At 42.9% G+C, this 12,533-nt stretch overlaps 1 protein-coding gene across 4 annotated transcripts in view; it reads right to left on the reverse strand.

Annotated features, from left to right (window-relative positions):
* LOC148024760 (uncharacterized) overlaps positions 1-12,153 on the reverse strand; it is a 40,449-nt gene extending 28,296 nt beyond the window's left edge. Inside the window, exons 1-3 of one of the 4 annotated variants that reach the window (XR_015693355.1) lie at positions 11,967-12,153; positions 11,719-11,817; positions 11,538-11,643 (exon numbers count right to left, since the gene is read on the reverse strand). Coding sequence is in view for 3 of the 4 variants with exons in the window: in XM_087694410.1 (XP_087550536.1) it covers positions 11,538-11,643; positions 11,719-11,817; positions 11,967-12,081 (320 nt within the window). In the remaining variant the exon portion in view is untranslated. The remainder of the gene's footprint in view (positions 1-11,537; positions 11,644-11,718; positions 11,818-11,966) is intronic. The other 3 variants (XM_087694411.1, XM_087694410.1, XM_087694409.1) reach the window with 3 other exon arrangements.
* Positions 12,154-12,533: the final 380 nt, after the last annotated feature.

Below are 12,533 nucleotides of genomic sequence, written 5' to 3' on the forward strand. Positions count from 1 at the left end.
TCAAACAGCGGCAAAGATCCTCCACTCCAATGACAGCAAAGACTGGTGGCGGGTTCAGCATCCACTTCTCTTCTTCTTCCACTACATCAAAATCTTGTTTTTGCAAGTTTCAGGTGTTTTCAGTTTGCTGCCCACACCCCTTTCACGGAGGGCATCACAATCTCAGCTCTCCCTTTTGTCATCTACAATCCAGCACCTATTTCCAACCTTCCACCCGCAGTTTGCAACTGTTTACAGCAAAGCGAGTGTTGCTGATCACTCCTCCATTCAAAAAAACAATCTCGTTTTTGCAAATTTCAGGTATTTCAGCTTGCTGCCCACACCTTGGATGCAAAGGACATCACGGTTCAAGCTGGCCATTGCTGTCTATAATAGTCTGGTGCCTATTTCCAACCTACCATACACTGTTCGGAGCTAATTTCAGCATACTGACTGCTGTTGTTGGTTTTTCCTGCGTTTTTAGTCTTTCTCTCTCCTCACCTGCTTTTTTCTACTAGTTGCAACCTCTTACTGCTGGTAGCATCCTCCTCCCACTAGCAACTCACCTCCAGCACTTCCACTGCCCTCCTACCCCTTGCGGCGGTCATTACAGTTTGTGCTTCACACTGCCCTCACACCCCTTGAGGCAGACATTGCGGTTCGTGGTTCGTGGCCGACCTCTTCCTTCTTCAACAAGGCACACTGGTACCCAAGGCTTCTTTACCAACACATGACCACACTACTAGGTGCTTCTACTACAGCACAAACGGTCATCCCACCAAAGACTGTCGACATCGACCTTTGCTCCCCACCCCTCCGGAGCATAAGCGTCTTCCACAAGGCATTCCTTGTGCCACCTCTCCTTTCTGGGCCACAGAGGTCGTTCTACATCGGCTATCAGAGTATTATGCTCAAGGCAATAAGCCGCACCCCACGCACACTAAGTCCTTTCGAGCACACGGAGGCTCTAAGACCTTACGAGGCGATAAGCCCTCCTAGAGACCACTCCCCTACGCTGAGGTTTCCCCCACCCACTTCCGAGTACAATGGCTTCCATGTCCCACATCTCCTCCACAATCCACTCTCCTAAGAGCCCGCGACTGTTCCCCACCCTTGGCTCATCCTGAGCCTCCTTTCCTACCCTCTTCCACTCAGGTTCGAGAGGCTACTCTTGGGTGCTTTCCGGCTTCTTCCAAGCCCCAAATACCTTCTTTAGGTAGTCCGTAAGCCATGAGTGGTTGGATTCCCTTTCTCTCTCAGACTGGGATTCAAAGGGGGATTTTCTTACTTCGCCCTCAGAGGGGGCTTCCAGTTCTTCTTCGGCTCCAAAGGAGGCTCCAACTTCTAGTCCTTTCGATTCAGAGAGGGACCCTATGTGCCATGAAGTTCTTCACATACCACCACCTTTCACTTTCAAGGAGTGGCTCTCCTTTGAGCAATCATTTCCTCTACTCATACCCAAGATCTAGAGGATCTATCTAGATTGGGGCCCTTGGGTCTTCAACAACAACTTGGTGGCTAGGCCTTTGTATTCCTTCCAGCATGGAGTCACTGAGCTAGTGTCTTCTCTCCCAAGGTTGAGTTTCGGGTTCTACAGCTCATCTAGTCTCCTGACTATCTTCAAAAGTCTCCTTCAGGTAGTATTCTTAGATTACAGGGTGGATCTTCTTTGTCCCCTGGTCAACACGGAGCCACCTCCCAAGATCGAGTACAAGCATATCCTTATGGTTCTCGGCACCACACAAAGTCCGACATTCCCCCTATGCATTGCATGTTTTCATCATTTTTGTACTAGGGTGCTTGGGTAAGTAAACAATTTTCGCACAAGGGACATTGTCCAAGTGGCATCTACTGCATGAGCATTCTTCAACATGTAGCATTGCATCTCCACCTCACTCTTCTCTTGTTTCCTTTTTGGGCTTGAGAGGGGGTGTTGAGAAAACCTTCACCCGTAGTTTGTGTTTTTGGGTTCTGCGTTTTGCATTTAGGGTTTGCAGCCCCAAAAAGGGGTACCATCCTAGACTGACTGTGTCTATTTATAGGCCGCTCTCTCATTCATTCCTTACGGCTGATTCATTCAGTCCGTCACCTCTTTTCTCCAGCCTCTCCCTTACCCTCACATCCCTTCAGGAGGACATTGCGGTTCGTGGTTCGTGGCTGTCTTCGCCATCTTCCTTGTGCTACGGCACCCTTGTTCCCTTGTATCACATTCACTCGATGATTCAAATCTTCATCATTCCATTCATCAAAGTTTCTTCTCTCTTCTCTTCTCTTCTCCATGTTTGCCAAGTTCACTCCGTGTTCCTCCCTGCAAATCCTACTATCTCGCTGGTACATCATCTTTTGACACCACCTACCCATAATGAAGTTCTTCACCCACCATTTATTCTTTGAGGATGGCTGTCTTCGAGCAATCATTTCTCCTATTAATACCCAAAATCTTCAAAGACCTCTTAGATCAAGGCCTTGGAGATTTAGTCACAAGTTGGTGACGAGGCCTTCGAATTCCTTCCAACATGGAGCTACAAAGCTAATGGCTTCTCTTCCAAGGTGGAGTAAGGTTCTACAGTCCATCCCATCTACGGTTCCTTACTACAAGTTACCTTTCAAGTGGAAATCTTGGATCTTCGGAATCCTCTACATCTTCTTCATCTCTCTCTTCACTCCTCTTTCTTCATCTCTTTTTGGGCTTGAGAGGGGGTATTGAGAAACCACTTCTTCAATTTCCATATTTCATTTTAGGGTTTCGCACCAATAGCCCCAAAAAGGGCTTGTGTCCACATTCTATTCATTTTACCAATGGGCACCCACGCAATGGTGCGCCAACCTAGACAACTTATGCCTATAAATAGATTGTCACTTCATTCATTCTTTACCCCACTTAAGTCATTCTTCGCCCCTCTTCCTCATCATCAAACACCCTTTATTCTCTCTCTAGCCCTTCCACTATCCTCACAACCCTTTTGACAAACATTGCAATTTGTGGCTTGTGGCTACCTTCCACCTTTCTCGCTCTCTGCTTCTTCAGGCAGTGAAGATATGCTAGGATTTGCACTAAGAAAACACAGCATGTACAACCAAGACTGAAACACAAAGATTCAAATAGTGACAAGCAAAACTCAAACCCTAAACACAAAATGCAAAGCTCAAACACAAAAAAACACAAAGAGAAGAAACTCTGAAGTGAGATAAATGTTATAAATGAATGTAAGAGTGTACAGAATGCCCAAGGGCAAAGCAATGGAGTGTCGAAGAGTGACGTCCACCGAAGACAAATCCCGAGTATTGTAACCACCAATCAAAGATGAGAGAGTGCTAAATAATAAAGGGCAGTAGGTTGGTCATCAAAACACAGTAGTCGGAGGCTGAAATATGATAAACATAGCAGTGTACCACCAGAGAAGGCTGAAAACTGATCACCTGAGGCAGAGAACTATCAAGTGATGACAAGGGAGGTGTCTATTGATGTAGACAGCCTGCTAGACAGCAAAAACACGGGTACTGCAATAGTCACCTAGTGGGAGAGATAGCAATAGCCTGTCGCCTAGTGCTAAATGTTGAAAATGCAAGTTTATCAAGTGCTATGATGCCGCAACAAATGGAGACCTCCAAACACCATGGCAATGGCTGAAAACAAGCCACCTAGAGCTATATAATGACGGGCTGCAGTCAGTGATGGCTAGACAGTAGATGGTAGATGGTAGATGGTTGATGGCTGAAATTTGCATGGTAGAGTAAGAAACCTGCACAAAAGGATAAGGCTAAATGATGGGCAGCCTATCTATTTATAGATATTGAAAGGTGCCCCAAAAATTAGGGTTTTAGAGGACCATTGAAATTCTCTCAAACTGCACGCCAAATGTGTTTTTCATTAATTAAGCGTGTTTTGGGGCTGTTTAAAAATGCCTAAAAGGAAAGTATTGCAATGTTTACCCCAAGGTGTCCGATCCCAAAGCAACCAAGGCATCGGAAAAAAGGGTGCACATCAGCTGCCCAGTGGCCTACCAAGACTACAAAGGCGATGGTTATCTTACCAAGGAAGTCCAAGTAGTCACCATGGGATGCATAGTATCCTACATGCTAAAGGGCTCACGCAATAGGTGCCACTTGGACAGTGTCTCTCGTGGGAAAAATGTTCACTTGCCCAAACGCCCTAGTACAAGGATGATGAAAATACGTAATAGAAGGCTAGTATCGAAGACAAGTGCTGAAAAATATAGAATACCAAGAAAGATAAGAACCTCCTCTCAACCTGGATATCAATGCCGAAGAAGGAAGAGGAGCCTAAGGATATCGGTCTTTATGTGGTGCTGAAAACCATGTGGATAAAATTATGAAGCATCCCTATTGGAAGAGCAAGGATAGAAAATACCACCATGATAGCATCAAGAGAAATGCTGCACAATCTGCCGCGGGAGGGAAAGCCACAATGCTGGTAGAAGAGTAAAACTCCAAGTAGATGGAACCATGAAAGCAACGGCGTGCATCTCCTATCTCCAGCTCACGAAGGACCAGTGCAAGCCTGTATGTTAGCCCTACACTGATATAAAAACCCTACAAAAGAGATCAAAATCTGCAAGCACAAAGATGAGTAGTGAGATGCTCCAAAAAATAAAACTGAAAATAAAAGAAAGCAAAGCTAAGTGCAATGCAATATGCAACAGAAGTCTAAAAAAGAAAAAGGCGAAGTGTGTGGCCACCATCGCATACAACAAGGTGGTGAAGGGGTCCTAGAAGGTGTAGTGGATACCCTAGGTGAAACCAGTCCATGTCTCACATAAACCGGTAGCCCCTTTAATTAATACCTAGTCTTTTCACATACACACAAACAAAGACCTCACTCCCTCGCTCAACACCACATTGGCCCCGAAGTCCAACACCCCTTTTGATATTTATTTATCAATTAAAAGATGGAAAGTTACAAAAATGAAATGTTCCAAAGTACAAAACCTGTGAACAGTTGTCTTTCATCTTTTCTAAGCATATTTCAGCTACATAAGGACAATACAGCATATCTAAAACAACACCCCAAGTAGCAAAACACTTTCTGTGACCATAACTCAATAATTCAAGTGCAAAATTGCAATCTGCAGAACTTTGTATTTATTGTTTTTACCTGTTACTTGACCTATTCTCATCCTTATTCCATTCCAGATCTGTTCCATACCAGTTGGACTACAAACCCTTTGACCCTGGCATCATTCCAACAGTAAAACAGTACCACAAACAGCACTAAATCAGAGCTGAAAACTATATTCCCGTTTGGCGTGGTCATCACTTTCTTTAGTTCCTGCATTGGAGAAGCAATCAGCTACTCCTGAACCTGGATAATGAGACCCTTGCCTCAACAAAAGTGCAAAGAAAACACCGAACTATATATTCGATAGAATCAGCCCACCATGCATAGCATTTCCTCTGAGAATAGAGAGAGAGAGTTGACCAGAGGGAGGAAGCTCTACCTCCGTACATGAGTCAAAGACGAAGTACTCTCCATAGCTGATGTACTTGCAACAGCCTGCCTTAGCCCCTCAAAACTTCATGCTCACATCTGCCCCTCCTACCTATTACTTTTTTTTTTTAAATACTCTCTCTCTCTCTTGGGAATCTGTGCCCAAATTGTGACACATGGCATACATATAACAATTTTCCCGTTAGAACCTTCCTATCTAAAATTCTCCATAATCGGTGCAAATTTGACCTCGACACAAACCAGTGAATTAATCCTCATGCAAAAACGAAGATAATGACACAAACAGATTCTGGGGTCCAAAATAGTAGTAACTCCCTAAATTTAAGGGATGGTGACCCCTACATTTCTCAATTTGTCCTGAGCAAGTTTTATCATTGCAACCACATCAAAAAGTATAATGTGGCTCAGTTACGATGACTTTTATTCCATGAGCATTCTCACATGTGCATCTTTTGTCTTGGCCGGGCTCGTTGTCCTACACCATCTCCAATGGCTAAGCACACAATCCCAAACCACTAGCATTCTATTCATCAGTGCCCATTCAATATGAAACTGGTCCCAAGGCTCAAACAAGCCATTAGTCCAATTTGTCCCAATGGTTGCCTCTTCTGGCCATGCAAAGATCCCGGCTTAATCCAAGAGAACTCTAGGGGTAAAGAGCAACAACAACTAAAGAAAAGAAAAATAAAATATTTATATAAGTAAATAAGGAAAGCAACTGCAAAAAGTATCACCTGATGGTGACATACCCCCCCCCCTTGAAAGAAGCAAGCGACCTCGATTACATGCCACACATGCTAATGGATGACATAGGACGATAACAAAATTCTCCATGTTATTAGTATCATCGCATGTATCGCTTGCTAACAAATGACATGGGGTGATGGTAGGAGTTTCGCCACTACCATTTGTGCCATTGCAAGTTCAAGTCTCACATAGATGGAGGATCACATCCTGTATCCAACTATGGTTACTAGGAGCCTTTCTAATATACATGTTTCCGGATGCAACACAAGGCGATAGCACGTATCCCCGAACTATTAGTGTCACAATATGTATAATCATTGAACTAAAGTGTAACAAATACAACTTCAAAGCACTAAGATTTCATTCAATTATACACACATTAATGCTAAGTGTAAACCATACATTATGCATTATTCGATAAGATGCAATATTCAGCTGTACAATAGAGAATGTACATTGCTTCAAAAAGCATTTTAAGTCACTGTAGGTTCTAGCAAGAAAGCTTCTCGGTAAAGTTATAATAACTGAGGTGAATTTGCCAATTCAACCTCTTCCATCCATTTGGCATCCATTGGTGAATAGTTCTTGAACTTCACCAAAAATCTTCTTATAACTCTACCTTTCACTTTCCTATCCTTATGTGCCAGGATCTGCTCAGGACCTAGAATCTCATCTAATTCCTCTACTTCAAGCTGTTCCTCTTGAACCATATCTTCTGGCACTTCACCAATAAAAGGCCTCAATAGGCTCACATGGAATGCACTATGAATTTTCCGATTCTCTGGCAATTTCATCCTATATGCCACGTCATTGATCTTCTCTGAGACTTGAAAAGGGCCATAGTAACGCATACTCAACTTTGGAAACAAGTGTTCCTTGTCATACTCAGCTTTGGAAACAAACATTCCATACACACACAAACAGAGACCTCACTCCCTCACTCAACACTAGATTGGCCCTGAAATCCGGTGCCCCTTTCGGTATTTATTTAGCAATCAAAAGATGAAAAGTTACAAAAATGAAATGTTCCAAAGTACAAAACCTTTGAATAGTTGGCTTTCATCTTTTTTAAGCTGATTTCAGCTGCATAAGGACAGTTGAGCATATCCAAAACAACATCCCAATTAGGAGAACACTTTCTGTGACCATAACTCAATAATTCAAGTGCAGAATTACAATCTGCAGAACTTTGTATTTACTATTTTTACCTGTTCCTTGGTCTGTTCTCAGCCTTATTCAATTCCAGATCTATTCCGTATCAGTTGGACTACAAACCCTTTGACCTTGCATCATTCCAGCAGTAAAACAATACCACAAACAGCACTAAATCAGAGCTGAAAACCCTGTTCCCGTTTGGCGTGGTCATCACTTTCTTTAGTTCCTGCATTGGAGAAGCAATCTACTGCTCCTGAACCTGGATAGTGAGACTCTTGCCTCAACGAAAGTGCAAAGAAAACACCGAACTGTATATTCGATGGAATCAGCCCATCATGCATAGCGTTTCCTCTGAGAATAGAGAGAGAGTTGACCAAAGGGAGCAAGCTCTACCTCCGTACATGAGTCAAAGATGAAGAAGTACTCTCCATAGCTGATGTACTTGCAGCAGTCTGCCCTTAGCCCCTCAAAACTTCATGCTCAAATCTGCCCCTCCTACCTATTACATTTTTTTTTAAAGTTCTCTCTCTCTTTTGGGAATCTGTGTCCAAATTGTGACACATGACATACATGTAACAATTTTCCCGTTTAAACCTTCCGGTCTAAAATTCTCCATAATCAATGCAAATTTGACCTCAACACAGACCAGTGAATTAATCCTCGTGCAAAAATGAAGATAATGACGCAAACAGATTCTGGGGTCCAAAATAGGAACTCCCTAAATTTTAGGGATGGTGACCCCTACATTCCTCAGGTTGTTCTGAGCAACTTTTATCATTGCAGCCACATCAAAAAGTGCAATGTGGCTCAGTTACGGTGACTTTTATTCCATGAGCATTCTCACATGTGCATCTTCTATCTTCGTCAGGCTCGTTGTCCTGCACCATCTCCAATGGCTAAGCACACAGTCCCAAACCACTAGCATTCTATTCTTCAATGCCCATTCAATATGGAACCGGTCCCAAGGCTCAAACAAACCATTAGTCCAATTTGTCCTAATGGTTGCCTCTTCTGGCCATACAAAGATCCTGGCTTAATCCAAGAGAACTCTGGGGGTAAAGAGCAACATCAACTAAAGAAAAAATAAATTATTTATTTATATAAGTAAATAAGGAAAGCAACTGCAAAAAGTATCACCACCTAGTGACACTAGGAATGGATGCGTAAAGTGTAATAGGCAATCCACTAGCAAACCAATCAACTACTTCAAGAGTAATGAAGGAGATAGACTACTGAGACTGTCCGCGTGTCTCGTATCCAATAGCGGCTACGGCAAACGGAGCAAATGGTGCAGCAACAAGAAAAGTAGCCCAACTAAACTGGCCAGCTGAAGTGGAGGCAGTAGCAACATTCTGCAGTGGTTTTCTAGGAGGAAAACATTGGACCTTAGTACAACACTCCTTATCCACATAGCCCAACCTCTGGCAATGTATGGAAAACCTATTTTTCTTAGAAATTTGCTACCGAAGAATTCGTGTTTCTTTGGTTCCGTCGGAGAAAGTGGTGTCACCCTTATTTTGGCTTGCCTCCACATCTTGCGAGATCTTGCCACTAGTGGTTTTCCCTCCTAAAAAAGAGACAACCAACTCTCGTGCCTCTAAATGGATGTGTGTGAAGAACTTGTGGACTTGATCATGCAGCCTCACATAATGCAAGAACCGGCACTCAGAACTCATAGAAGGTCGGTAATCTAGATAGTGAGATAATGTGCTGGATAAAATGGAAGTATTCATCAAGCAACTTATTCAAAAAGAATGTAACCCAATCATTATCTAACTTCGAGAACCCAGTAGTAGCAAACTCACCAATATTCAACCAATTTGACTTTCAAATCATCCCCTTCCTAAATGGAAAACTCCTAAAGCTCAAAATTGAGATTGATACATTAAGTGTGATATTGAGCCACGTAGCGGTCAATGAGATGACTACTCCAATGCTCAAATGCGAGGAGAAAATGTTGTAATTGAGAGTGGAACTCGGCCCTGCAAAGAAGTGACCCAAGGGATGTATGACGACAGTCCATAAGCAAAAGATGGATATCCTTGCGTCTGAAAGGTCATGTTGGGGGTTTATGAGTATCCGAGGGTAGTGAGGGAAATGCCCATCACAATCGTCCAAGAGTGAAAGTATGTGGTAAAGTGGGGATAGGTGAAAGGTACAGTGTTAAGGGTGGCATTCCCCCTAACAATGCACCAAGAGGTAGAGTGAATGGAGGGTAGGTAGATTGTAGGATGGAAAAAGAGAATGTGTGACGAGCGGAGATCGAAGATCAAACTCCTAGTGTGCTTTGAGTGGAAGTGGAGTGTAATTCTAAGTTTTGGAATGAAGATGTGAGTAGATCAAAATGTGGAGAAGATAGTGGTGGGATGGGAGGGAGCTAATAAGTGTGGTTTACTTGCTCAAATGAAACAAATGGTAGATGTATACCTAATGAGGGGTATCTACTTCGAGAGCCTTCTCTATTAAAGTTAACATACTGAAAATCATCCAAATCCTACACAACAAAAGAAGAAACGGGAGAGGGTTTTGACTCAACTCAAAAGGATTACACAAACCTGTCATAATGGTTTGGCATGCTAAAGTCTAGGTGGATGGTCGAACAATCCAAAGTTGATTTGAGTTCCAAAATGAAGCAACAATCATTGAGCACTTGTGGATTGATTCTATAGCAAGAAATTGCTAGAAACCAAGACATTTGTATCTAATTTGGAGCATTCCCAATAATCTAAAGAAATGTCAGAAGAACAGCCAAGCTTCGGAGCTAGTAATTATCACATGGGGTGCAAGAGCACTCTAGCTCCAATTGTTTGCTTCAATGTGGTTTACTGCCCTTTGGGAGCCCGAAGGTTGGTTTTATCTACTACTCAGTATCAACAAAATCTCCTTTATCAAAGCACGACAAGACTATCTCTGGCAAAGGAGGGGGGTAGTGGCTGGCCTTCTCCAAGTCATGTATTGGCCAAGTGAAGTGTCTTATCCATACTCCTCAATACCAAACAAAAGCTCCTTCATCAAAGCACAATGAGACTATCTCTAGCAAGGAGGGTGGTGGTGGCTCATAGGTAGCAACCATTTGGTATACCACTTTCTCTTTGGCCTTCTCCAAGTCATATATTAGCCAAGTGTGCAATGCAGAGTCTCACCATTAACTTTATTTGGTCAGCAAGAGATGGGAACCCAATGAAGGCAATAGTTACTTGGGATAGCATTGTTCAATTCAAATCCAACGGAAGCATGGGGATCATAGATCTAGATTGCAAGAGCAAAGCTCTAATTGTAAAGCTCATTGCTAGAGGTCTTCTTCCACGCAAGAAGCTATGGAAGAAGTTGTTGCTTTGAGAATTAGAGACAATCACTTGAAGGACTTTGGTAGCCCAGCGTTCATTAGATTTTTCAACAAGACAATACTTGGAGCAGCCCAAGGCCCTTTTTTTTCTTCTTTTTTTTCCTGGTGGTTAGTGGGGTGGGGAGGGTGTAATTTGGTTGGAAGGGGCACTACAAGGATATATTTAACCTCAGAGATTTTGTGTCATACTCAGCGAGCTTTCAGTTTTCTACTCTCATATATGATCCAGCAAGGTGTTTCCTCTGGTTTGATTTTCTTATAAGTGGAGCTGTTGTTTCCTTTGATCTTTCAGAGATTTGGATATATCTTTAGACAGACTGTCATTGCAAATAAGTGTCTCGTAAAGAGCAAGCTAATATGAGGGCAAAAAAGTTTCGCACTTCAAAGGAGATTGGTTCTCAAAGTTTAAAAGCTCAGCTCAAGAAACAAAGCCTAATAGAAAGTAAGTATCTCAAACTCTCCAATAAACATCATAGGTCATATTTGATCTACACAATATCAACGCCATGGTTCACACAAGAAATTTTTGACGTTTTCCTGGGGGCGGCAGCTCCCTGCCCTCAACCGCACCTAGCTATACAGGTGATCCCTCCCTTGCAGAGGCTCGTAATGTTCTCGTAATCCACAATGTGGGAATTATCATGGGAATTTGCAGAAGCTCATGATATTGCCATAATTCACAAGGTGGGAATAATTTTTCTGAGTCAGAGATTAGTTGTCATACATGTTTTCAAGCATTAGCATTGGTGGCAATCCTACTTCATTAAGTGGCAAAACTGGCATTACAGTGCTCATGATTGAATTCTATTCCAGATGGGAACAAGGACATAGAGCTCTTGCCTCAGTTTCTTGGTTGAGGGTGTTGAATGCACAGATTCTCCATCTCCGCCTCTAAGACTTTGATTCGTGTCGTCCGGTGCAGAGAGCAAAATTTTGTGCTTCCGTCCTATTGAACAAGCATACGTTGAATAGAACTCAATCAAGAACAAACTGGAACCAGTGACATGGAGAGCACACTTGCCTTTTGGTGCTGTCAGGCCCTCGGATTGTTTGGTAGCTTGTGCCTCACCAGAAGCTTGTACGGCAGCAAGTGGCAACTCTCCAGTAGCAACCTGGTAAGCTGCCAAAAATCAATATAGGTTTGGATGAGGCCATCGTCCAGATAATTCTCCTCTTAAGAAGCAAAAGAACTGAACAGACTAAGTATTGAAGCTGTCTGTTGATTTTCAATGTGATTCGGTACTGATGGTGCTGCGAGAGGTTACATACTGCGCAGATTCTCAAGCGCGGAAGAGAGATCAAACTTCTTGGCGTAATCGTAGGCGGCATTCTTATAGAAATTGCTGCGTGTCCCCATGGATGCAGCATGCGCGCGTACAGACATAAAGAATCTGAATGAGAAGAGAGAGAGAAGCGATGGCACCTCGCTTATTTAAAAAGAAGAAAGTATATTGATCCAACCTTAGAGACCACTTGCACTAATTTGCCCTTCCATTTCGGGACTATGGGCACTTCATTCACAAAAAGGAAAACTTTACTTGTACGGTCAGTTTATCCTAAAAGTTGAGGTATACTCTTGGTTAGAGCAACTAGTTAGCCCATAGGGCTCTGTCCCCATGCATATGATGATGGGACCTCACCTACTTAAAAAGATCCGAAGAGAAGCATAGCTATTGAAAGGAAAGGTACTCGGTAGATGGCAAGACCTATGGCAACCTCCATGAAATGGGGGATTTTATGGAGGTGGCTATAGAAGTAACTTAACCAGCCTGAAAATGATTGGCTACAAGAGCAAGAAATTTAGTTGGCCAATAGTGCATATGATGGTTGGGAAAC

The sequence above is a fragment of the Lygodium microphyllum genome, chromosome 15 (assembly GCF_053477565.2).
Source record: "Lygodium microphyllum isolate KBCC chromosome 15, Lygodium_microphyllum_v1.1.10, whole genome shotgun sequence".
NCBI lineage: Eukaryota > Viridiplantae > Streptophyta > Polypodiopsida > Schizaeales > Lygodiaceae > Lygodium > Lygodium microphyllum.